The sequence below is a fragment of the Schistocerca americana genome, chromosome X, assembly GCF_021461395.2.
Source record: "Schistocerca americana isolate TAMUIC-IGC-003095 chromosome X, iqSchAmer2.1, whole genome shotgun sequence".
In the NCBI taxonomy this organism is placed as follows: domain Eukaryota; kingdom Metazoa; phylum Arthropoda; class Insecta; order Orthoptera; family Acrididae; genus Schistocerca; species Schistocerca americana.
This window is the reverse complement of record NC_060130.1, coordinates 659,451,778-659,476,464: the sequence shown is the minus strand read 5'-3', so window position 1 is coordinate 659,476,464 and position 24,687 is coordinate 659,451,778. Positions and strand designations below refer to the sequence as shown.

At 38.9% G+C, this 24,687-nt stretch overlaps 1 protein-coding gene across 1 annotated transcript in view; it reads right to left on the bottom strand.

The window, feature by feature from the left end:
- Positions 1-703: 703 nt before the first annotated feature.
- Positions 704-24,687, bottom strand: part of LOC124555658 — a 58,090-nt gene continuing 34,106 nt past the window's right edge. The window contains exons 2-4 of the mRNA XM_047129642.1: positions 8,718-8,906; positions 7,865-8,049; positions 704-930 (exon numbers count right to left, since the gene is read on the bottom strand). Coding sequence (XP_046985598.1) covers positions 842-930; positions 7,865-8,049; positions 8,718-8,906 — 463 coding nt within the window. The 3' untranslated portion in view covers positions 704-841. The remainder of the gene's footprint in view (positions 931-7,864; positions 8,050-8,717; positions 8,907-24,687) is intronic.

The window sequence follows — 24,687 nt, the reverse complement described above, 5'->3', positions numbered from 1 at the left end:
CTTAGACTGATGAAAACAGTCTATAATTGCTTGAAAGAGACTATCTTCACCCATGTCATCAGTACTTTCACTATGCTGGGAGAAGTAATGGAAAAGGACAGCAAAGGAAACAAAACAGCTGTGGCTGTTGGGTTACATAACTGCATGTAGTTGCTACCCTGGTATGGAATTTCAGACATTACTGAAAGCGTGTTCCAGTAATCCAACTGCACTTTCTCCTGATCTAAGTAGATTGTATATTTGACAGAGAAGCATGTGGAGAACCTGGACAAAAAATGGTTCAACTGTAATAGGATATGAATGGACTTGGAAATCATTTGAAAGAACTGAGACCTGTGGCATGGGGCGGGCACTTGTACATAAGAGAGTCAAATTATGTGGAGCTACAACGTCAGTGGCAAGAATGATCCCAGGGGTGGAATGACAGCTGTTGGAGGCTTACTGCTCTACACCCATTCTCGTAACTGCTAAACTCTGAGCAGACAGTGCAAAGTTCTTAATACTGAAGCTCAGAACTGCCCATCCTTAGTAGGGAGAGGGTGTCAGCTCTGGCAGATATGATACCATCCACTGTATCGTGTTGTGGACCAGGGAAGCAATTGCAGTCCAATTCCTGAGAGCAGCAATTGAAATATGTGCCACCACTTAATACCAAAGAAATTGGGATGTTGAGTGCTGGGTTTTTAATCAAGGATAAGTCATGTTGATTCAGATTTCTTTTATTTATCTTGCTCCATTATATTTATGCTCTTGAAATTCCAATTCCACAGAACTCCGAGCCTTGTGTGTAGTCACAGTGGTGTGCTGATTAAGGAGACCAAACAACAGACACCATTGCTCCTCACTGCTGTAGCAAACACTGTCGATGACTGCAACAGTGCGTTTTATGAGGATCCCCATGGGTGAAGAAACTGGTGGCAGACCCTTGATCTGTAACAGAAACCAGAATAACTAATCAATTTGGCATCTAGCCATCATATCTACCTCTTTAAAGCAATACAGCCATGCAACTGTAACATAACCACACTTAAAAATGGAATGAGTAAACAATGTGTCAAGCAAACTCTGGAACTCCAAGATACTTAATATTATAGGGCTCTCTCTCTCTCTCTCTCTCTCTCACACACACACACACACACACACACACACACACACACACACGGTTTTTAAGACAGATAAAAATAAAAAAAACACTACTGCCGACCTAGAGCTCTCTTACAACTACATAGTCTCAGTAACTATAATACCACTTAAAGCAAGGCATTAAGTTCACTCAGTTCTTATAATTTTCAACTAGTAGGATCAAACCTTTTTTCTACTGGCACTGGCAATAACTTAGTTTAGATCTTAACACTTGGCAGATTTTAGCCCCCTATCACTAGTCAGGTACTAGCTCAGTTAACACAAGTTAAACTGCACTATTAGTGATAGCTTGCTTATATGCAGGGAAGCAAGCGTAATTAATCACTGACTGCTAATCACCAAGAGACACGCTGGACAAGGCAGTGAACACCATTATCATGCACTAGCAGAACATACAAATAACAGCACTCAACTGCAATGTTCCACTTGTGCAGTTATGGTTGAGTACCGAAAAACCCTTCTGTGCCCTAAAGTGAACGGAGGTAACTAAGCCTTGCTTTCCTCAGTCATTCATACGGAAACACAAAGTCACCACAGCACAGATTGCAACAACAGGACCTCTAGGCATCTGGACAGTATGTGCTTTCAAAACCATTCAAGTAATACAAGATCAAGCAATTAATACCACTGACAGTGTCTCTGGAAACCCACTCTGATTCTGTACCATAACAGCTCAAGTTATCAGCCAATACAACTAAGCAAGTTTCACCCACAGACAACTTATACTTACATGACACACTCAGAATCAACTGCCAATCTTTTGCAACATCAATGAACCAACCATTTAAAATAATAACAGGAGCAGACTTACGTACTCTGTCCTTTCGGTAACCGACTTCACTTGCCATCATTTGACTGTCTTTTGTCTGGCCGAATAGTGTCCTTCAGTTACAAGGATGGCAAGGCAACCCCTTTCTGACAGTAATTCAATATGAGCAAACTCAAAAATACAACAGACAGAATGAGGTACTAAACCAAAAATCATAACTCATGGATTGCACCAGCATTTTACACACACAGCGAACAAATGTCTCCTAACAAGTAATAATGGATTTATGAGGAAACACTCATGCAGAAGCAGAATTCAGTTTCTCAACCTTGTCGTCATTGCTCGGGAGCACACACTACCAACACACAAAACTATGTAAAGTTTCAATGATCAACTTCAAACGCCTTGAACCAACAAACTAAGCACATCTACCAATAACCAATGGTGTGATCAAAAGTGTGCCCAACGACTTCAACATACGATGATCTCACATCTTATGTGCACCATGCAGCAAAAAACATCACCCAAATACCAGTGGTCAGTGCTTCCAGTAATCTCCACACTGTTTGGTGTCACAAACCAAAACCATGTTGCCTGAAGACAACCCGTAATATCAAGCTACCAGCAACCACACGACTTTGACAAACACACTTATAATAATGGATCACCCACAATAGAGCAGGCACAAGTTCTGCAATGAGCTATCAAAACTACCTAGGCTGATCACAGTTTGTAGTAATGGGATACTCACTACAGAGTAGACACAATTCAGCAACAAGCTATCAAAACTACCCAACATCAGAGAATAGGCCAAGCCACAGCAGTAGGTCTCTGTTTGAATCTGAAATCAAAGCTCACAACACACATACGACCACTACATATCAACACAGGCCCTGTGCCTCTCTACCAGCCAGAACTACCCTCTCTGCAAGCAGGCCAAGCACTCTCCCTCACTTTGGTCTGCATTATGCAGCTCACCAGTGCCAGCATTAAGTGGCACCCCCAACACAGTGCGCTAAGAGCTGACAGGCAGGGAGTTCAAGAGTTCAAATCACTGAGGTGGACCAACAAATTGGCACAAATGCATTCTTCAATATTTGGCTTCAAACAGTGTGTGTGGGGGGAGGGGGGGGCAGGTGGAGGAGTGGAAGCTCTTCAGCTGGTTGTCTACCACTGTCTCACGTTGATTACCAAATTCTGTATGTACATCTATACTACACAAGTCACCTTTAGAATGTAGTGGAAGGTATTTTTGATACCACTATTGTACCCCTCCTTTCCTGTTCCATTTGTAAATGGAGTTTGGAGAATGACACACATTATGTAATTTTAAAAATACTTCAAAGTTACTGGCTGGCATGCCTAAGTGATCTCAAAGTAAGGTCAATCACAGGACTGAATGTTACGAAGTACCACAGCCTACGGCCATGCAACTGTAAGAGCCCATTTTTTAAATATGTTACAAGGGATTATTTCAAACATAACTGCACTGTAGTTGCACATTCTATTGTTCAGCAAGGAAATCCTACTAGACAGTTATTCTACATTTGTCAGCTCTAAACTACCCCAGGTGCAAAAGCTGTTAAATGGATTTTTTGTTGATTTTGAGCTGGGCACACTGCCATATAGATTTTTTCAGTCCCTACATGATGGAATAGGCTTCAGGGTGCAAAACCCACTATAAACTGCTGAAAATGGCTGTAGAAAATCTTTTTCAGGTGCAGAAGCTGCTAACTACACATTGTCTTCAGGTGCAAAGCCCACTGAATGTCCAACATTTGCAAGGCATGGCAGTCGCTGTGCCATGTCCAGATGCAAAGCATGCCATCTGACACCAGACTTACCAATATAGACATTCAGAGCTACCTTTCAGTTTTTTTTATGATCAGAAGAGATATTTTTCTTATTCAGGGTTAGGTTGATTACACTGTAGCAAACATGTATGCAACAATGAAGCTCTCGCTGCTAATGCATTGTTGAAATATATGCCGGTAAGCACAGTTCAGCTGATCAGAAGGGTGTTTGCTGACGTATTTGCATGAGTGTTTTGAAGAAAATGCATGATTTTGTGGATGGTTTAGATGCAGAAGATGGTACAAATGAAGTGAGAGTTATTGAAATTCTGCAAGAAGTCGAACCCGTTGTAGTAGTTGTAAATGACCAGAATGAGACCAAGGGTGACAGTCCCTCCCCAAAAAGGAAGTGGTATCCTGATCAGTGGAAGAGAAATGTTTCCTAAACACAAAGGTAAGAACATGAAAGGTATTATCAAAGCAATGTTATGCAATGAAAACTGTGTTGGCTGTGATTGTTATGACATTACCTCAACAAATTTGTGGTACAACCTATGCTCTGCTCTACACAGTGGCATAGTATGAAGAATTTAATGGACAATCTCTGCAAAACTGAGTAGGAGTGTAATGCATAGCAAAACTAAAGAAAATTTATGTTTAATGCAGTAGATATCGCAGGGAGCAGCAAGAAGTTACGCTGTTGCCAGATTGCTCCCAGTTTCAGTTTTGCGGGCATTATTCATTGGGGAGGAATTTAAGCAACCAATGGGGGACAGGGTGTTGGTAGTAAAAAATGAAATTTTCTACTATTGATGTTTTATCACGTTTTTTTTTTTTATATATATATATACCACATGATTTTTTAACTTAGGTTGTTGTGCTTACTGTCCCTTTTGTTTTATCTTCATGTACAGAGCTCTACCTAATTTTCAAGACTCGTGATGTAGTTTCCCCTCTTCCTCCCCCCTTTTCTCGTCACCTAAAAGAAGATCCGGTGAGGATGAAAAAAGGAAACAAACTGTTGCTACCCATTTTTCTTTACCAAAAAAGATGGGTGAGGAGATCAAAAATGTTGTTGTTTGCAAAGCAGCTTTTTTTGTCAATTTTACAAATTAGGAAAGATAGTGTTACCAGGCTGTGCCATAAAACTTTAGAGCATGATACGGTTCCCCCTGAGAAGAGAGGAGGTGACAGAAGAACGAAGTTGTATGAAATGGGAAAAGATAAAGTGAAAAATAACACTAAGAAGTTCATCTCCTTAGAACGTCTTTACTCACAACGAATCAACACCCAAAGAAACTATTTCAGTAGTGAACTCAGTATAATGAATATGTGGCCCATGTAACATGAAGAGAACCCTGAAAACATTGTCAAATATTTTTTGATGAGATTTCAATTCTGGCTTTGGTGCTCCATATGTTGATACTTGCTCGACATGCTCATTGCTGGAAAATCATATTGAAGCGGAAAAAGAAAGAGCTGAAGTGGAGAACCTACAAATCTAGCACAAAGTCTACAAAATGAGAGGTGGCGTGTTATACACAAAGCTGAAGGAAAATAATGAGGGTGAAACAACTCTCAACTACAACTGTCAAAAGAATGTAGTATTACAAAAGATGCCAGACCAAGTGGCCTATTATTCCTGTCAAATGTACCTTTACAATTTTAGAGTCTGCCAGGGCTCCTCAGAGGCGCCCCAGAATACTAGTATGGTGTTTTCATACATCTGGTTGGGACATGAATATGCCAAAGGATAAAATAAAAGAGTATCAATGGCTCACCACAGATTAACTCACTTAAACTTTGAAGGAGGGAAAAAACTTTGATTGTTTTCCAATGGATGTGGGATCAGAATAAAATCCCGGATGATGATTAGCATGGTACATCACTTGTTTCTTCTCAAAGCTTGCAACAATCTAGAAGAAACAGACCTGTGGTTCACGATAGTTGACCACTCATTCATCCCACCTGATAGGGTTTTTGATAACATCCTGTCTGTATACACACATCACATTGAGAAATTCGCAACGATAGTATGTCTAGGACAAAATGCATGTTCTGGAAAGAATACACAGAAAGCTCAGTGAATGTTACTGGTAACTGACATTTTCAGACTAAGAAAGCCAAAAAAATCATGTTCACAGAAAGCAAAAACAAGAAGATTTGTCTAGTTTGTGAAAAGCCCTTCTACAATTTTGAAGCTGGAGAGGGGAAGAGCATCCTGAAGAGGGGAAGAAATATCAGCAAAGGAAATGACCCAACACCAATCACAGCAGGTGTAGAATGTTCAGAAGCCAAACTCAGAGACGTTAAAAATCTTTTAGAGCTCCACTTAGGTGAAAACTGGGCGACCAGTGACAAACTCAAATTCTACACTGAGGTGTTTGATGAGCAGGAAGGCACTCCTAGAGTTGCTCCTGCCACTGCCAACCCTTAGGATGAGGAATAAACCAGAAGCAGTTGTGAGTTGGACAGTGTTGAGGTTGATTCAGTCAATTCCATTTTCTAGAATTTTTTGTTGCAACTTTGTCCATTTTTTTCATTTTTTAAATTTTTTGTAGTGTTTTACTAAGATGCTATTTAAAGCTCATTTTATTTTCTACCTTGTGAATTGAAAGCATGATGGTGTATTTTTTTGAAAAAACCTAATGTTGAACATTCATTTTGTTCTATTTTTGTCATTAAGTAAGTTAGTTTTTCAATGTAAAATAATTTAACTTTTATATTTTTATATGACAATTTTGTAGAGCTTCCCAACTTCTCTTTGAAATAAAATGTATTGTGTTTAAATTTGCAATAATTAAATACCATCCTTCTGTCATTCCTAACACACCATTGAATAGCAGATTTTGCAACTAAATGTTTGTTTCATATTTGGATCAGTACATTTGCAAAACCAGCTAACTGCATAAATCGAGTGCGAAAACCACTAAGTCAATATTTCTCTTGAGATATTAACTTATAAAAAATAACTGCAGATTTCAGCCATTAATTTCAAGTAATTAACTATTATTTTACTTATTTTTCAAAAGTAATGAGATCTTTAACTTTAATAGTATGGATGGGATGAGTTTTTCATGATTAACTCAGTTTCGTTTATCACTCAGTTAGCAGCTTTCGCATCTGGGCTACTCAAATGTTCTCAATTAGTCCTGTAAGTAATTTGTTAGTAATTTTCTGTTTGACCAAACAGAAACAATTTCCCGATGGCATTTTGCCTTTGGTGACCATGATATCAGTAATAGCACCATGGTGGCTAATCCTTCTTTCACAAGTGACGCTCAAAAATATTGGGCCTGTTAGTAGCCAGGACAGCTGAAATATTTCTTACGTGTGTTGGTTGCTGCACAAGTTGGTGAAGACACTTATCAGAGACAATGTATTCAGTATTTTAGCATTTCTTTTTGTTCTTACCGCTGAGTGAGGTAGTGCAGCGGCTAGCACACTGGACTGGCATTTGGGAGGATGACAGTTCAAACCTGTGTCCAGCCACCCAGATTTAGGTTTTCCATGATTTCCCCAAACTGCTCCAGGAAAACGCTAGGATGGTTCTTTTGAAAGGGCATGATCAATTTGCTTCCCCATCCTTGACACAATCCGAGTTACACTCCATCTCTAATGATCTTGATGTCAATGGGACATTAAACCCAGTATTCCTTCCTTCCTTCCTTCCTTTCTTTATTTATCCTTACCATGAATACTGTGTGTGCAGTCTTCCCAGTTGATACTGGGCTCATTAAACTCATCACCTATTACTACGACTACTCCTGTTGCTGCTGCTGCTGCGTGCTCATGACATTTCCATGATACTGAGTTTAGCTTGTCTTTGAATGACTGTATGACCAATCTGTCTGAATCTGGTCATTATTGTTACTCTGAAATAACTGCCCCTGGTTAATCTTGTTCATGTTAGTTTGCAGTTGGATTTATTTTTGACCACTCCGGACCTAATGTTTCTGCTTGTCACTATGAATATTTCTCCTCCTGTAAAGTCTAATTTGTCATTGCCGTATGTGTTCCATGTGTTGTCGAAAATACACTGCACTGGAGCCGAAGCTGTGGCTACAGGGGGCATCAAGTTTCTGGTCCTACCCCGCCATCCTGCCTTCACTCTGGTGGAAATATCACCCGGAAAATGATCACAAGGATTCATGTCCACCTGTGCAGGCCAATAACCAGATGAGGAAGGTGTCGGCTGTTGCAGTGTGGGTGGGTCCAGCTCCATCGGTATGATGAGAGGAGGCAGAGGAGATGAAGGCTCCATCTCCATGGGGTCGTCCCATGGTGTCATGATGATACCCTCTGGCAGCTGCTGTGGCCACGCCATCCTTGGGATCCGTGAATCTGGGAAAGTAGACACAGAAGGATTGATGAGGTCTCAGACACTAGGAGATCTGGCTATTGCTAACCTGGTTGCTTCTTTCTCTGGTAGGGTGTCTGAGTATGTGTTAGTGTTTGTAGAAGATCTCCAGTCATTGGCTAGCATAGTGGATTGGTCAAATAAACAGTTATTGCAGATTGCATGGTTGCATTTGATAAAGTAATTGAAGTTGTTCATAAGGTACACAGAAGCATTTCACAATACAGAGACTTTTGATCAACTAAGGCAAGGGTTGGAACAATGATACAGGGAGCATAAACTGCATGTCCCCCCCCCCCTCCCCCACCCCCCAATCACCCCGCCCCGTGATTGGTGGGTTGTGGTGTCTAGGAAGCATAATGAGGTAGTGGAGGACTTTGGGAATAGGATTAGGCAGTGATGAATACAGCCAGGGGGGATATTTAGCTTGACGGGGAGGGGGGGGGGGGGGGAGGGAGGACAAAGTTATAGGCTTAAAATTTAAGTGATAGCGTTCTAAAGATGTAGCAGTGCTATTAATATTTAAAATTTTTCATGAACAGCTAATATGTAATTAAATAATATGTAGGTTAAGCACTAAGCTGTTAGGGTAAGCCTAAGTTAATTATATTAAATAATAAAATAATTTTATTGCATGCAAAAAAAAACTCACATTTGCATCAAACTAATATGTTGAGGCTTTTTTACAGCATATCTCTTGACGAAGTCATCAATAAAACTTTCTGTTGGCTCCTCGTCCCCTTCAGTTGAAATCTTCACACAAGCTTGGAGCATTTCCTGACCCATCCTATTCCTTAATTTTGTCATCACTCTGTTCATTGTACTAAATGACCTTTCCATTCTGCAAGTCAAAATGAAAATGCACAGTACAGATTCAGCGAGTGTCCGAAGTGCTTCGTAGCCGATGTCGACTCTCAGAATGAATGAAGCAACATCAGAAGACGTATCGTCTAATTTATTACTAACAACGTACCTAAACGAATGCAAGTCTGCAATAACAGTGTCGACATTTGTAAGTCCCAAAATCAAGCACAGTTCTTTACAATCATTATCACTAAACACTAGAAATTTTTTAAAACTTTCAAAACACGCACTTAGTTCTATCACTTTTATTGCCTTCCCAACAAACTGTTGCTCAGTTTCATCAATCATACTTTTAACAAATTTCCTTGTGCTTTTCGTAGCTTGAATCTGCTCCTCTTCATTCGTGAATAGCACACTTTTAACTTATGTTGCGTCCTCCTGCAGTTTTTTTAATTTTATTAAGAGTTTCATTTTCTGCACTATGTCCATCGCAGTCACCAACACAGTCGATGTGTCTTAAATGTTCCAGACTTCCAGAAACAAGTAGAGGGATTTGCAAAATTTTAAGTGCTTGTCTCTGCAAAACTTTACATAAGTTTGAGACTGCATTTAACGTATCGTCTAAAATCACTAATCCTACAATGAAATTGGAATTCATCATTTCTAACAAGATTCCTCCAGCTAAACTTGTTAAATCCGCACCGTCCTTGTGTATATCTTCACATGCCATTATAATGGACTTGTAGGTTAGGAAAATAGCATGAACTGTGCGATAGGTACTTAACCATCGGATGTCAACAGCTTTGGGTATTTTTAAAACAGGTTGCTCTAAAGCACACTGAATTTCATGCAAAACATTTTCTCGTTTGGAAGAAGCATGAAAAAGTTTATAAATGTCTTTAACAACATGTAATGTGATTTTATAATGGGGTGTTTATTCCTAGAGTTGGTGGCAGCAGTTGACAAAACATGTGCTCTACAGTGAATGTATGGCAGCTTATGGCCCTTCCTCTCTGACAACCGAGCGTGGACTCCTGAGATAGAATCACTAAAATTCGCAGCACCGTCGAAAGAACAAGATAATAATCTGTCGTAAGAAAGTTTTCTTTTATTTAGTTCAGTATCAATTGCTGTATATATGGATTCAGCTGAAGTGCTTTTCAACTCAATGAGACACAAAAACCTTTCCTTCACTTCAAACGATGGAGACGGAGCAACATATCGAACTACTAAAGACAGTTCACTTTGGTTGGAAACATTTGTAGATTCGTCTGCCATTAATGAAAAATATTTGTCATAGAGAAGTGTTTCATTTTGAAAGTCTAAAGACTTTCCCAAACAAGTCAACAATTCTGATGCAATATACTTACTAAGATACGTGGATCTTTTGTTCTGAAATTTTAACCACTTTTCAAGGGTAATGTCGCTTTTCAGTACTACCTTACGAATTAGAGGTTCATATTTTGTTGTGTGGGGTATTTCTTCCTTACTAAGGAAATAAATAAAATAAATGTCATGTGACTAGGGCCTCCTGTCAAGTAGACCATTCGCCGGGTGCAAGTCTTTTGATTTGACGCCACGTCGGCAACTTGTGCATCGATGGGGATGAAATGATGATGATAAGGACAACACAACACCCAGTCCCTCAGTGGAGAAAATCTCTCACCCAGCCGGGAATCAAACCCAGGCCCTTAGGATTGACATTCTGTCGCGCTGACCACTCAGCTACCGGCGGCAGACACTAAGGAAATACAGACTTCGAATTAATGATGACAATGCTTGACGGTTTAAAGCTTTTTCATTTTCATTTTGTTTAAATATGTGTGTATGAATTGGAGCATTTAATCCCTGTAATCTACAATTTTCAAGTGCAACGGCTCTCGCATGTTGTTCTGAGTTGGTGTGCTTTTCTAGTTTTCCCGTGCTTCCGATAGCTTTTCTAAATTTAGTGAAAGGTACAGAAATGTTTTCCGTAGAGCTTCGATATTGTTTTTTAAATGCATTTCACACAATTTGCAGAAAGCCCCACCCCGCTTGTGGTCAAAGTACAACCAATTGTACTTACACTCCAATTTTTGCTGATACTTAATCTCGCGTTCAGTATTTTGTTTAGAACTGCAATTTACGGATGGGCGAGAAATAGAACATTTATTCTTTGAAAACTGTGGAAGGGAAACTGAAGACTTGGTAGACCTACGCAATTCATCGTCACAATCACTAGCACTTCTTTCAGTAGCCTCACACTCGTCTTTGTCTTTTGCAATACACTGTCTTTTATTAGAAAAGAAAAAAAATTAAAGTTTGTTGTTTCAAAATTGTATTTCAGCACTAACACTTCTTTTTATGTTATAAACCGATGAAGATTGCATATAGTACACTACATGATCACATCACATTTCCATAGTAACCTGTGAAATGATTGTTACAACCTTACAACAGTTTCAACAATGCATTGAGTTTTTATACAACAATGAAAGCTTAGATTATACTCGTAGAGCAGCATTGCCAAATGTCCCACTCATGGTGGAATGTACCACTTCTCTAGGCAAATATTGTGTATCCCCACTGACGCTGTGAAAATCATTGTCAAGTGTACACAAATATTTGGTTTGAGCTTTGGACTCATCGATTAGGAAAAATTTATATGGCTATTAAATCTTGGAAATATTCCCAGTAATGCAATAAAAAACTGAAACAATCTATTATAATGTCAGATGCTACTTCCAATTCCGTAGCAATACCCGGGGACGTGTTTTGTGAGATCAGGTTTATTCTAAGGGCAAATAAAGTATAGATACGAGTGGCAGATAAGAATAAAGTTCACAGTGAGGGTGGGCTGTGCAGCTAAGGGATTAGCTTACACTTTAGGCTGATTGCAGGTGTGGTGAGGGAAGACATGAGAGAGGAAAGGCTGACTTATTCCACAATCGGCGTTGCCAACACACCTTGCAACGCTTAGCTTTAACGCACACTTATTATACAGCAACTGCTAATTTGTTGGTGTTGGCAATAATAATAATAAGAATAAGCCTCCGGTATGTTCTGCCAGTCGTAAAAGGCGACGAAAAGAACAAACCACTAATAGTGCTAAGCCCCCCTTTTAGTGTGATTAGTTGGTTCAGGATAGAACTAATGAAGCCTCGGACAAGCGCTGTCATGGTCGAGGACGACGCTTGAACCCTATGCCCGTCCACAATGGTAACGACACTGCTAGCCACACGGAAAATGATTTAAATCCAAATAGAGATGTTTTGCAGGATATGCTTCCTGCAACCACTCTAGAAGGAAAACAAAGACAGAGGATGAGATGGTCAGATGAAGTTAACCGACACCTCATGTTCTGTTATTACCAAGCAACAAACTTAGGAACCAACACAACTGGCTACACCTCACACGTATACACAACATTTATTACCAGATACCCAGAATTAAAATTTTTAACAGAACAACGACTAGCTGATCAGATCCGTGTAATAATCAAAAATAACAGGATACTCCAGTCAGAATAAGAAAACATCAAACAACAAGTACAACAAATACTGAAACAAAATAATGTGCAATCAGAAGAAGAAGCAGAAAATACAGTAATGGTCTCAAACATCCCATAGCAAAAACAAACAAAGAACACCATGCATCAATTAAACAATCAGAGGAAAATGACATCTTAAGACAGCCACCAGAACAAGCACAAATAAAACACGAAGTGACACACATGTTAGATATAGAAGAAAAATTTCAGCTAACATATATAGAATACAAAGACACAAATACAGGCATTAGACCGTTCTTGCATAGACCACCAAATAACCCACAAGTCAAAATAACAATAACAACTATCAACACAATCATACACAACAAAATAAGTGAAAATACAACTATGGAAGAGTTACAACTACTGGTTTATATAGGAGCACTCACTACACTAAATATACACACTAGGCAGAGATCAGAACAAACCAACACACAGAAGAAACCCACAAAACCAGCATGGCAACACAGGCTACAGATCAGAATAGAAAAACTGAGAAAAGACATCGGACAGCTAACACAATTTATAAGAAATGAAATGTCAGGAAAAAAACGAAAAAGGTTAGGTAAAATCTCACAACAAGAAGCAATAGAGCAATTAGATGAAAAGAAGCAGAAATTACAAGCATTGGCCAAACGACAAAAAAAGTGAAAATAGAAGGAAACAAAACCAAATATTCAACACAAACCAAAAGAAAGTTTACCAAACAATAGATAACACACACATTAAAATAGACAATCCACCAAACATAACAGACATGGAACACTTCTGGAGCAACATATGGCCAAACCCGGTACAACATAACAGGCATGCACGGTGGATACAAGCAGAAATAGACACATACAAGATGATACCACAAATGCCTGAAGTGATAATTTTGCAACATGAAGTCACCCGAGCAATTAATTCTACTCACAATTGGAAAGCCCCTGGAAAAGATAAAATAGCAAATTTCTGGCTAAAGAAGTTCCACCTCAACACATTCACATCTAACTAAATTATTTAACAGTTACATTGCAGACCCATACACATTCCCTGATACACTTACACATGGAATAACTTATCTGAAACCTAAGGATCAAGCAGACACAGCAAACCCAGCTAAATATTGCCCCATAACATGCGTACCAACAATATACAAAATATTAACTTCAGTCATTACACAGAAATTAATGACACATACAACACAGAACAAAATTATAAATGAAGAACAAAAAGGCTGTTGCAAAGGAGCACGAGGATGTAAAGACAACTGATAATAGATGCAGAGGTGACATATCAAGCTAAAACTAAACAAAGGTCGCTACACTACGCATACATTGATTACCAAAAAGCTTTTGATAGTGTACCCCACTCATGGTCACTACAAATATTGGAAATATACAAAGTAGATCCTAAATTGATACAGTTTCTAAACATAGTAATGAAAAATTGGAAAACCACACTTAATATCCAAACAAATTCAAATAATATCACATCACAGCCAATACAGATTATGCGTGAAATATACCAAGGAGACTCATTAAGTCCTTTCTGGTTCTGTCTTGCTCTGAACCCACTATCCAACATGCTCAATAATACAATTTATGGATACAATATTACTGGAACATACCCACACAAAATCACACATTTGCTATACATGGATGATCTAAAACTACTGGCAGCAACAAATCAACAACTCAACCAATTACTAAAGATAACAGAAGTATTCAGCAATGATATAAATATGGCTTTTGGAACAGACAAATGTAAGAAAAATAGCATAGTCAAGGGAAAACACACTAAACGAGAAGATTACATATTGGATAACCACAGCGACTGTATAGAAGCGATGGAACAAACAGATGTCTATAAATATCTAGGATACAGACAAAAAATAGGAATAGATAATACAAATATTAAAGAAGAACTAAAAGAAAATTATAGATGAAGACTAACAAAAATACTAAAAACAGAATTGACAGCAAGGAACAAGACAAAAGCTATAAATACTTATGCTATACCATTATTGACCTACTTATTTGGAGTAGTGAAATGGAGTAACACAGACCTAGAAGCACTCAATACACTTACACGATCACAATGTGACAAATATAGAATACATCACATACATTCAGCAACAGAAAGATTCACATTAAGCAGAAAGGAAGGAGGAAGGGGATTTATCGACATAAAAAACCTACATTATGGACAGGTAGACAATTTAAGAAAATTCTTTCTAGAATGAGCAGAAACTAGCAAAATACACAAAGCAATCACTCACATAAATACATTGGCTACACCACTGCAATTTCATAACCACTTCTACAACCCTTTAGATCACATAACATCAACAGATACGAAGAAAGTAAATTGGAAAAAGAAAACACTACATGGCAAGCACCCGTATCATCTAACACAGCCACACATCGATCAAGACGCATCCAACACATGGCTAAGAAAAGGCAATATATACAGTGAGACGGAAGGATTCATGATTGCAATACAGGATCAAACAATAAACACCAGATATTACAGCAAGCATATTATTAAAGATCCCAATACCACAACAGATAAATGCAGACTTTGCAAACAACAAATAGAAACAGTAGATCACATCACAAGCAGATGTACAATATTAGCAAATACAGAATACTCCAGAAGACATGACAATGTAGCAAAAATAATACATCAACAGCTTGCCTTACAACATAAACTTATAAAACAACATGTTCCCACATACAAGTATGCACCACAAAATGTACTGGAGAATGATGAATACAAATTATACTGGAAAAGAACCATTATAACAGATAAAACAACACCACATAACAAACCTGACATCATACTCACCAATAAAAAGAAGAAATTAACACAACTAATCGAAATATCCGTACCCAATACAACAAATATACAGAAGAAAACAGGAGAAAAAATTGAAAAATACATCCAACTGGCTGAGGAAGTCAAGGACATGTGGCATCAGGATAAAGTTGACATTATACCAATTATACTATCATCTACAGGAGTCATACCACACAATATCCAGCAGTACATCAACGCAATACAGCTACATCCAAACTTATATATACAACTACAGAAATCTGTAATTATTGATACATGTTCAACTACGGGAAAGTTCCTAAATGCAATGTAACATATACCGTACAGTTAAAAGGAAGTCACGCTTGATCAAGGTCCGCGTCACTTTCCATTTTTGACCAGACATAACGTCTGAGAAAAGAAAGAATAATAATAATAATAATAATAATAATAATAATAAAAACAGGACAATTGACGCTAAGTGTTCCCAACCAAACCGATCAGTAACGAAACCAAACTATAGGGACCCAGCCGCTACCTATTGTGTTACACATTCATTTTGGTTGTAAAAACTGCATGTCATCACAACTTCTCCATAGTTGACTCCAAACTTCGTTAGCAACAGCAGCTAGCGTAGTTTAAATTTTGTCACAATGGTACAAGTTAACAGACCTGGTGATAATTTTTATGTTTCACCATGACTATAGATATGAATTTCTCGGGGGGGGGAATTTCCAATTTCCGGGAGGGGGGGGGGGGGTTCTCCGCCGGGCTACCCCCTGAATTCATCACTGGGATTAGGGTTTTGAATGTTCACACCTGTGATTTGTCGCAGAATTAGGAGGTGAACAAAGTGGTGCTGCAGGAGGCCAAGCAAGACACACTTAATGCTTTTCTGAGAGTTTTGCCACCAAGATGTACACAGGGTCACCTAAATACCTCCATGAAGGGATTAGGTTAGCACTGTTAATATGAAGAAATTTTTTCATTATAATGTACAGGGTTTAGGAAACAAAAGAGATGCTTGTAAATCATTTATCACAGGACTATCTTCATATGTAGTAATAATTACAGAACACCATAAAATAGTGAACAACATTCAATATTGCAAATTAGAAGGCTACAACCTGGCTACATTCTACTGCAGAAGACACAATAAAGGTGGTGGTGTTGCCACATAATCAAGAAAATGTAAGTTCTTAACCACCACAGAAAAAGTGCTATGGAGGAACAATTTCCGTGTTGATGAAGATTTTGAAATTGAAATTCTTAAAATCACATTTTGCACTGCTCCTTTCTGTGTCATAGGTGTATATAGATCCCTCTGTGGAAACTTTGATGCTTTTCTGAAATCACTTGATGGAGTTTTAAGTAAATTAATGTCAGGCTGTAGAAGTGTAAATCTATTCATACTGGGAGATCTGAACATGATGGTCAGGAAAGCAAATGTTTTACAGATTTTATCCTGTCTTATGGGGCTAAAGATCTTCTTGGACTAGTACCCACCAGAATAGCTAACACACATAGTAGTTCAATGGGTCACGTTATCGCAAGTTATGACCACATCATCTCAACTTATGTAATATATAGTCACCTCTCAGATCATTTAGGCCAAACACTAGTGCTAAAATGTAATACCAAATTCAAACCAAGAAAAATGTACAAGCACAGGTGAATATTATCCGCAAACAACATTGCTACACTAAGACACAGTTTAAGCCAGGAATCATGGGAATCAATTGTGACAACCATTGGGGTCAACAGTAAATGGAACATGTTCACAGAAATTATGACTGAACACTTAAATAGAACCATGCCATTAAAAAAGCGAGTATCCAGAAAAATCAACCTTTAAAATAAAAACCTGTACCATTAGATTTTAAAACAAAAGATCTGAAAGAAAAAATGGAAAACATGTATAACTTACACAGACTAACTCAGAGTTACATAAAGAACTCCACAAGCAGTACAAATACAAGTATCACAAAGAAGTCAGGAGACTACAATCAGAAAGAATCATCCAACAGATATGAGTTTCAGATAATGTTTCAAAGATTTGCTGTTTCAGAAACAATGAAACAGAAACTAAAATTAATAATGTACAGTTATCTGTGAATAACAAAGATATCTCTGGTCCTCTTCTAGTCAGCAATATTTTCAATAATTCCTGCATAGATACTGTTTAAAATGATGTATCTATGAAACAGGATATACAGCACTCATTTGAGTCATGTAACAAACAGAATCGCAGTACACTACCCGCAGTAAGCACATATGACATTCTGCAGCATACTGATAACCTCAGAAACAAAAAATCAGCAGGATTAGATGAAATTTTTCCATATCTATTGAAGAAATATAAACATGAACTAATGAAACCACTAGGTCATCTAATAAACTGTGTTCTCGAAGATGGTATATTCCCTGACAAGTTGAAACTGTCTGTCCTATATTACTTGTACACTGGCTGTATAATATGTAATCAACAGGACCAAATAAATAAATAAAAAAAATAGTGAAATCAATACACAAAAAGGGGGAAATAAAGCATGTACAGAACTATAGACCCATTGCCCTAATCTCAACTTTCAGCAAACTGATAGAGAAAACAATATTTAAAAAAAATCTTGGAACATTACAACAATGCTGACATATTAAGTGATTTCCAGCATGGTTTCAGAAGAGGTCGAAGTACCATGTCAGCAGCAGTACAATTTGTCCATAATGTACTTGAAAAAATAAATGAAAAATCCCAAGCAGCAGGAGTATTCCTGGACCTCTCAAGGGCTCTTGATAAGAGTACATTGTGACACACTCTTATCAAAAATTGCAAAGAGTGGTGCGACTGGAAAACTCATGCAATTGCTAGAAACATATTTAAAGGCTAGACAACAGTGCATGGAGATTATGTACTCTAATGGAGAAATACTGGAGAGGAGAAGGTCTAGTATAAGAAATATAAATTTAGGTGTTCTTCAGGGCTCTATTTTAGGTCCACTCTTATTCATATGCTACCCAGTATGTAAATGATTTCCCAAGGTCCCTTGACCATAAGCAACTGATCACTATGTATGCAGATGATACATCTGGTGTCTGCTATGCAGACAATGAGCCCATCCTAGTTGAACAAATACATAACTTTATTGAAAAGGCAAGAGTTCACTTTGAAAGAGAGAATCTAAAAGTAAACATAAAAAAACTAATATTATTCATTTTAAACTAAGCGGTCCAAACAGACAAAAAACTGCAAATGACGAAAATCTACCAGAAACCTGTACAGATTGTAAATTCTTGTGTTTATGCATAGATGATCAACTTCCATGGAAGCAGCAAGCTGATTATGTCTGTAAAAAAATATAACTCCCATTCTATATGTATTAAGAAGATTATCACCATATCTCAGTTCTAAAAGCCTAAGGACTGTATATTATGGGTTAGCATATCCTTTCTTGTCTTATGGAATAGTACTGTGGGGTGTGACATGCCAAACTAATATGAGTTTCATAATGCAGAAGTGAGCCTTGAGGATTATAGCAAAAGTAAAACCAGGAACTTCTTGCAAACCCCTATTCCTTAGACACTATATTCTCACAGTTTATGGCATGTATATACTAGAAACTATAATAGTAGTGAAAGAAGACACTAAGATCACAAAAAGAAACATGAATACTCACAACTGTGAAACAAGGCATAGAAAAGATTTTCATATGGGTAACAGAAGATTAACTTTAATATCAAAAAGCCCCTACGTCAAAGGAGCTGTTTTTAATAACTTGCTTCCAAATGAAGCTAAGATATCGACAGGGGATACTTTTAAAAAGCGAGTCAAGCAGTGGATTAACCAAAAATGCCCTTATAACTTGAATTTATCATGATTTACAATGAAAAAAAAAAATAATTTTAAAAACTTTATTCTTAGTTGAAAACACACACGCATTTAATATTACATGTTACAAGCAATAAATTGAATTGAAATCAGATGTATAATGTTTTAATTGTGGAGACACAGGACATATAAAGAGGCAGTGCTACCAGCGAAGAAAGAGTCATGGAGATAACAGAGATGGCCAACATTTTAATGGGAATGGTAGTACGGGAGGTGTAGGTCATTGATAGTGATATGACAGTGGTGGTAGAAATGGTCCATTAAACTTAAGAGGAAATCCCAGAACTCTGACAGAAGTTCCTGGTAAAAATACATTCAGTAAGAACAAATGCAGAGGTTGAATGTGCCACAATGGGTGTGATAGATGGCACAAAATATAAAATTTTGTTGGACACAGGGACACAAATGTCAGTGGCCTCAAGAGAGTGTAAGAGGTGAATCCACCGTGTTACAGTTTGCTGTGGTGGAGGATAGTGATATACGAACATTAGAGTGAGTAAGAGTCAATTTTTCATTCCAAGTAACCAGGTTTAGACAATGTGTGGAAGTGCTGTCTCATTTCAGTCAGGGCTATAGCATGATCCTGGGACTAAACTTTCTACATCAACGTCATGCCATAATTGACCTTTGATGACATATAGTGGAACTTAGTGGGAAAATGTTCTGGCTAGGGAAAACTGTTGTCAATGTTGATTTGCCACAAGGAATTTCTCGTGTACGAAACAATCAAGTGCAAGCAATGAGATGAAGGCATGATTTACATGATTGTGTGTCAGGAGGCACTGGAAAGTTGCTACAGGTGAATTTGGGGCCTGCGTTATGAGTTGATATGTTACATGTAATATAACCATTGGAGGATAGTGAGATATTGGATACAGCATGTTGTTCACATCCACATCTACATCTACATGGTTACTCTGCAATTCATACTTAACTGCCTGGCAGAGGGTTCATCGGACCATTTTCATACTACTTCTCTACCACTCCACTCTCGAATGGCACATAGGAAAAAGGAACACCTAAATCTTTCTGTTCGAGCTCTGATTTCTCTTATTTTATTGTGATGATCATTTCTCCCTACGTAGGTGGGTGTCAACAAAATATTTTTGCATTCAGAAGAGAAAGTTGGTAATAGAAATTTCATAAATAGATCTCGCCACAAAGAAAACCACCTTTGTTTCAGTGACTGCCACCCCAACTCGCATATCATATCAGTGACGCTCTCGTCCCCTATTGCATGATAACATGAAACGAGCTGCCCTTCATCGCACTTTTTCAATGTCCTCCATCAATCTTACCTGGTAAGGATCCCATACCATGCAGCAATATTCCAGCAGAGGACAGACAAGTGTAATGTAGGCTGTCTCTTTAGTGGGTTTGTCACATCTTCTAAGCACTCTGCCAACAAAGCGCAGTCTTTGTTTTGCCTTCCCCACAACATTATCTATGTGGTCTTTCCAATTTAAGTTGCTTGTAATTGTAATTCCTAGGAATTTAGTCGAATTGACAGCCCTTACATTTGTGCAATTTATCGTATACCCAAAATTTATCGGATTTCTTTTAGTTCCCATGTGGACGACCTCGCATTTTTCTTTGTTTAGTGCTGATTGTCACTTTTTGCACCATGCAGAAATTCTCTCTAGATCATTTTGTAATTTGAATTGATCATATGATGAGTTTACTAGATGGTAAATTACAGCATCATCTGCAAACAATCTAAGGGGGCTGCCCAGATTATCACCTAGATCATTTATATAAATCAGCAGCAGCAGAGGGCCTATGACACTACCTTGCGGAATGCCAGATGTCACTTCTGTTCTACTCGATAATTTTCTGTCTATCACTACGAACTGTGACCTCTCTGAGAGGAAATCACGAATCCGGTCACACAACTGAGATGATACTCCATATGCACGCAATTTGATTAATAGTCACTTGTGAGGAACGGTATCAAAAAGCCTTCTGGAAATCTAGGAATATGGAATCGACCTGAGATCCCTTGTTGACAGACCTCATTACTTCATGGGAATAAAGGGCAATATTTTCTGAATCCATGTAGGTTATGTATCAATAAGCCATTTTCTTCAAGGTGATTCATAATGTTCAAGTACAGTATATGCTCCAAAATCCTACTGCAGATTGAGGTCAGTGCTATGGGTCTGTAATTCAATGGGTTACTCCTATTTCCTTTCTTGAATATTGGTGTGGCCTGTGCTACTTTCCAGTCTTTAGGAACAGACCTTTCGTCAAGTGAGCAGTTGTATATGATTACTAAGAAAGGTGCTATTGTGTCTGTATACTCTGAAAGGAACCTGACTGTATGCCATCTGGATTGGAAGACTTGCCTTTCTTAGGTGACTTGAGTTGTTTTGCAACACCTCAGATATCTATATTTACGTCACTCATGCTAACAGCTGTTCTGGTTTCAAATTCTGGAATATTTACTTCATCTTATTTCGTGAAGGAATTACGGAAAACTGCATTTAGTAACTCTGCTTTAGTGTCACCATCATTGGTACCATTTCCATTGCTATTGCGCGGTGACGGTATTGACTGTTTTTTGCCACTGGTGTACTTTACATATGACCAGAATCTCTTTGGGTTTTCTGACATATTTTGAGACAATATTTCATTGTAGAAACTATTAAAAGCATCTCGCATTGACGTCCGCACTAATTTTTGAGCTTCCGTGAAACTTAGCCAGTCTTGGGGATTTTGTGTTCTTCTGAATTTGGCATGCTTTTTTTTGTAGCTTCTGCAACAGTGTTCTGACATGTTTTGTGTACCATGGTGGATCAGTCCCATCTCTTATTAACTTATGCGGTATGAATCTATCTACTGCTGTTGATACTATATCTTTGAATTTGAGCCATATCTGGTCTGCACTTAACATAATTAGCTTGGAAGGAATGGAGACTCTCTCTTAGGAAGGCATCAACCGAATTGTTATCTCCTGTTTTAAATAGATATATTTTGCGTTTATTTTTAGAGGTTTTGGTTGATATGGTTTGAGCCTTGCCACAATGACCTTGTGTTCACTAATCCCTGTTTCCATCATGACGCTCTCTGTTAGATCAGGATTATTTGTGGCTAAGAGGTCAAGTGTGTTTTCACAACCATTTACAATTCGTGTGGGCTCATGAACTAATTGTTCAAAGTAATTCTCAGAGAAAACATTTAGTACAATTTTGGAAGATGTTTTCTGTCTACCACCAGCTGTGAACATGTATTTCCACCAACAAATCAAGTGTAGATTGAAGCCTGCACCAATTATAACTGTATGACTGGGGTACTTATTTGTAATAAGATTCAAGTGTTCTTTGAAGCATTCAGATATTATATCATCTGAGTTGGGGTTCGATAGAAGGAGCCAATTATTATTTTGGTACGGCTGTTGAGTATAACCTCTACCCATAGTAATTCGCAGAAACTATCTATTTCAACTTCACTACAAGATAAAAAACTACCAACAGGCACAAACACACCACCACCTACTTTACTTAATGTATCATTTCTGAACACAGTTTGCAACTCTGTAAAAATTTCAGCAGAATTTGTCTCTGGCTTTAGCCAGCTTTCTGTTCCTATAAAGGTTTCAGCTTCAGCTTCAGTGCTTTGTATCAGTGCTTGAAGCTCTGGTGCTTTTCCAACACAGCTACGACAATTTACAACTACAATACTGACTGTTGCTTGGTCGATCCTCGTCGTTTCTTTGCCCTGTACCCTTTGAGACTGGAGCCCTTTTTGATCTTTCCCAAGACTGTCTAACCTAAAAAACCGCCCAGTCCATGCCACACAGCCCCAGGTACCTATGTAGCCGCCTCCTGTGTGTAGTGGACACCTGACCTATTTAGCAGAACTCAAAACTCCACCACCCTACGGCGCAAGTCGAGGAATCTGCAGCCTACACAGTCGCAGAGCCATCTGAGCCTCTGATTCAGACCCTCCACTTGGATCTGTACCAAAGTTCCACAATCGGTCCTGTCGATGATGCTGCAAATTGTGAGCTCTGCCTTCATCTTGCTAGCAAGACTAACAGTCTTCACCAACTCAGATAGCAGCTGGAGAGCAGAGAGAATCTCTTCCAATCCATAGCGACACATGTCATTAGTGCTGACATGAGCCACCACCTGCAGTTGGCTGCACCCTGTACCCTTCATGGCATCTGGAAGGACCCTTTCCACATCTTGGATGACTCTTCCTGCTATGCACACAGAGTGCACATTGGCTTTCTTCTGATCCTTAGCTGCCATATCCCTAAGGGGCTCCATCATCTGCCTAACAGTGGAGCTCCCAATGACAAGTAATCCCACCCTCTGCACTTGTCTGGACCTCTCAGGAAGACCGGCCACTGCTGCAACAGGCGAGGCCACCCTTGCTGGCTCAGAAGTATTTTCAGCAGTGGGCAGCACCTCAAACCTGTTATGGAAGTGTAAGGGTACAGCCCTGTGGCCAGCATCAACTTTCCCCTTCTGCCCATGGATTCGTGACCCCACTATGGTTCACCAGTCACCGTCAGGCAAGTGACGACCGGCAGGGACATGCGAATCTGAGGGCGCAGTGGCATCAGAGATCCCAGACAATGCAATAGGTTCCAGAGGTGCCAAAGTGCTTGCCTCGGGTGTCCCATTGTTACCGCAGCCCAGGGCAACAGCCTTGAGCCAGTCGGCCACGGCCAACACAGCTTCCAGCTGTTTACGGATGGTGGCCAATTCCTCCCGAACCTGTACATGTTGTTTGGTAACATGTAGTCTTGTACACATGTAAGAGAAGGACAGAGGCAAAGTAGTACCCATCAATGTGGGTAACTTTGGTGCTGAAGAAGCTAAGTTGTTAAAGGGAACATTATTGCTACACTAGAGATTTTGACTGAGGAAGATTGCCACACAGGGGTGTTGGCTTTGATGGGGCACAGGATGCTGCTGTGACTGCATTTTGCAAGAAATTGAAGCATTTAAAGGGGACAGAAAGAACAAATGGTGAACCCACTGCTAGAATTTCAGGATTTGTTTTTTCCACAAGAGCCACTGCCTGCTACACCAATAACACAACACAGGATTCTGACAGGGAACAAAGCACCAGTGTGTTGGAGGCCATGGAAATACCATGATCACTGCAACCAGTTATGGAGGAATTTATAAATCAACAGTTGGCTGATGGAATTATAGAAGAGAGTAGTAGCCCCTGGGGGGAGGGAGGGCAGGAATTGTGATTTTGCCCAAGAGTCTATGCATGGGTCAAAGAAGTATTGATTTTGTTGCAATTACTACCATTTGAATAGTAAAACTACTGCAGATGCCTACCCAATTCCAAACATCACGGATATGATAGATGGTTCAAATGGTTCAAATGACTCTGAGCACTATGCGACTTAACTTCTGAGGTCATCAGTCACCTAGAACTTAGAACTAATTAAACCTAACTAACCTAAGGACATCACACACATCCATGCCCAAGGCAGGATTCGAACCTGCGACCGTAGCGGTCACTCGGTTCCAGACTGCAGCGCCTAGAAGCGCGCGGCCACTCCGGCCGATATGATAGATAACGTAGGCTAAAGGCAATATTTCTCAACAATGAACATGAGGAGTGGATACCATC